This window comes from Otolemur garnettii, unplaced genomic scaffold, assembly GCF_000181295.1.
Source record: "Otolemur garnettii isolate 467f Iridium unplaced genomic scaffold, OtoGar3 scaffold00012, whole genome shotgun sequence".
NCBI classification, from domain to species: Eukaryota; Metazoa; Chordata; class Mammalia; order Primates; family Galagidae; genus Otolemur; species Otolemur garnettii.
Window position 1 is genome coordinate 30505359 of NW_003852407.1, and position 2990 is coordinate 30508348.

At 47.3% G+C, this 2990-nt stretch overlaps 1 protein-coding gene across 1 annotated transcript; it reads left to right on the plus strand.

Moving 5' to 3' along the window:
* The first annotated feature begins 509 nt into the window (after positions 1-509).
* CETN1 (centrin 1) lies at positions 510-1137 on the plus strand. Its single transcript, XM_003784796.3, has one exon. The coding sequence runs from the start codon at positions 537-539 to the stop codon at positions 1053-1055; it is 519 nt and encodes a 172-aa protein (XP_003784844.1). The 5' UTR covers positions 510-536; the 3' UTR covers positions 1056-1137.
* The last annotated feature ends 1853 nt before the right edge of the window (positions 1138-2990 follow it).

Below are 2990 nucleotides of genomic sequence, written 5' to 3' on the forward strand. Positions count from 1 at the left end.
GGCGCCCGCCACAACGCTGCACTAGTTTCCCTATTTTTAGTAGAGACCGGGTCTAGCTCTTGCTGAGGTCGGTCTTGGTCTCCAACGCCTGGTCAGGCAATCCATTCGACTCGGCTCCCCGAGCACTAGGATTACAGGCGTGATCCACCGGGCCCGGGTCAAAAGGGCTTTTTAATCACTATGGAAAAGGAGAGAGGAAGACCCTTCAAATAAACCTTAAAACCGCCCCTATGGATGCTAACAAAGAGCCTGAAAGGATAGTGAGAGCCAGGGAATTACACAAGACAAACAAGGCTTGGGCTGTTCTTGCCAGCTCAGGCAGCTCCTCGTGGAAAGTGGGTAATAACCAGAGGGAACTGCGGATGTTAGGGTAAATACAATCTCGCAGGCGCGCTGACCGAGCAAGGTCAAGCTCCCAGGACCAGCGGCTAGGAGCTGCCGCCCGTGGCCGTGACCTTGGGTTCCAGGAGGGGGCGCCCGCGCGCGTGCGCGGTGACTGCAGCGGCGGCGCCGTTACTGGACAGCGCGGCAGGACGATGGCGTCTGGCTTTAAAAAGCCAAACACGGCCTCCACCAGCCAGAAGAGAAAGGCGGGTCCTAAGCCTGAACTCACGGAGGAGCAGAAGCAAGAGGTCCGGGAAGCGTTTGACCTCTTCGACTCGGACGGCAGCGGGACCATCGACGTGAAGGAACTGAAGGTGGCCATGAGGGCGCTGGGCTTCGAACCGCGCAAGGAGGAGTTGAAGAAGATGATCTCCGACGTGGACAAGGAGGGCACCGGGAAGATCAGCTTCAACGACTTCCTGGCCGTGATGACGCAGAAGATGGCCGAGAAGGACACCAAAGAAGAAATCCTGAAGGCGTTCAAGCTCTTCGATGACGACGAAACCGGGAAGATCTCGTTCAAGAACCTGAAGCGGGTGGCCAACGAGCTGGGCGAGAACCTCACGGACGAGGAGCTGCAGGAGATGATCGACGAGGCGGATCGGGACGGAGACGGCGAGGTGAACGAGGAGGAGTTCCTTCGGATCATGAAGAAGACCAACCTTTATTAAAGTCAGGAGGTGAAAGAGACTCGCTGGGTTCCCCTGCTTCCTTTTTGGGAAACCTGAACTTAGAGGACAATGACCATCTGTCCCTTTTCTTCCCCCTTTATTTGCCTAGACCTATTTGAAACTCCCTAACTCAATTACAGAACATGAAAGATGCCCGTAACGTGAATTTTTGGCTTTTAATTCTCAAGAGCAGACCCGGAGCACAGAAAGTTAAACAAAGGGCCCTGCAGCTTGAGTCCAACCACCATTTGCTGCGCCTGGGACTTGTAGTGACAGCCATTAAACTGGACGTGGGACAGCTTCTTTCTCCCAGGAAAGTAACTGTCCCTGTCACTTCTTTGGTCCTCCCCCCTCTTTTTTCTTTCTTTCTTTCTTTTTTTTTTGCTTTATATATGCCTTAAATTCCAGTCATTTCTCCAGCCTGATAGGAGATGGGATCTGCCATAACCCGTCTCCACAACCGGTTTCCTTCAAGGAAAGCAGTGTGCCATTTACAAACTTAAGCTCAAGACAGATACTGTTCCAAAGTTTAGATTTGCCTTAGGTGGTGGTAAATTGTACAATTTAGACTATTCTCTGGCTTCGTACAGGCAAGTCATTCTTCATTTGTGTGCCAATTATCTACTGGGAGTTACCCAAAGCCAATATGTATACCTGGGCTACAGAATACAAATAATTTATAATGGCCCAAACAAAGTAAAATTTGCTTAAGAGATTGTGCTAACTAAATTTGGTAAATATTTACTAATGTAAGATCTTAGTTTAGAAAATTGTAGCAAATATCTTAGTATCATAAAAATCAACTAACATTTTAGTTGTTAGCTACAATAACATAATCTTAGTCATCTTATTACTGCTTAATTACAAACCATTATCTCTCTGCTAATTCTTAGAACATCTCGGCTGTTGGTACTTGCCCCCTTTCACCTCTGTTATGTCATTGATGTCAGAAGATCTGGCATATAAGACATTCTCTATTTTAAATCCCAGTAACTGTTTCACTATGGCTTGTGTGTGTGCTAATACCACTGGTTTTCTGTTACAATTTAAGCTTTCCTTGCTCTGAAATAAAAAGATATTGAATATCTTTTGAGTATCTGTTTTGAATATCTACAAACCTGAAGTCAGAGAAAATTTAAATATCATAATTGTGAGAACATAATATAAATCTGTCTGCTGAGATAGAGGCTGACTGATGTTTTGACAATGAGCAACACAACTACCAAAGAGGCAAGATATTTTGGTTACAACAAAACCTGAATTAAATCCTCAGACAAAGTCCTATTAAATGCTCAAATTCTGGAAAAATTTTCACTTGCTTTGCCAGCAATGTTATCCCTGGGGGGTGGGGGATGTAATCAGGGAAACTACAACTGTGGGTATAATTCTCGTTAACAGGGACTAATTTGTCAAAACAGTGGTACTAGCTGAAGTGACGGGTATATAAGCATTTGCTGTGAGAGAGGATTTTGCCAAGGTGGCTGGCACAGGGCAGGGGAACTCAGCCACACTGCAGATATAAAGAAGGTTCAGGTATTAGTGTGGACTCAGGTGCCGTTGTAGTAGGAACAGGTGCAAGGTGGGCAAGCGTCAGCATGATGGCAAGGGGAGGAGCGGGGCATTGGGGGAAGCAAGAGTGCCTGGCATCCGGTTAGCCATTCTTGGCCCAAGGTTTGACATGTGAATTAAAGTAGAAATACCAGAAACAAAGAAAGTTGGCAGAAACTAGGAGAAGCAGTGTCAGCCAACTGGACTTGACTCAGGCTTGGCTCCTGGCCCAGCAGAGGATAGAAAAGAAATCCAGGAATCTGAGCTGAAGCCCAGGGTCAGGCTGGCCACACACCATGGGGTCTGCAGCAGAGTCTCAAAGGGGCGCCCTGAGGGCAAAAGTCCATCCCAAACAAGGAAAGGGGGCTCCAGGATATTTCTGAATCC

Bases quoted from the DNA above. Each gene is read 5' to 3' on its own strand.
- CETN1 (XM_003784796.3), top strand. From the start codon at position 537: ATGGCGTCTGGCTTTAAAAAGCCAAACACGGCCTCCACCAGCCAGAAG.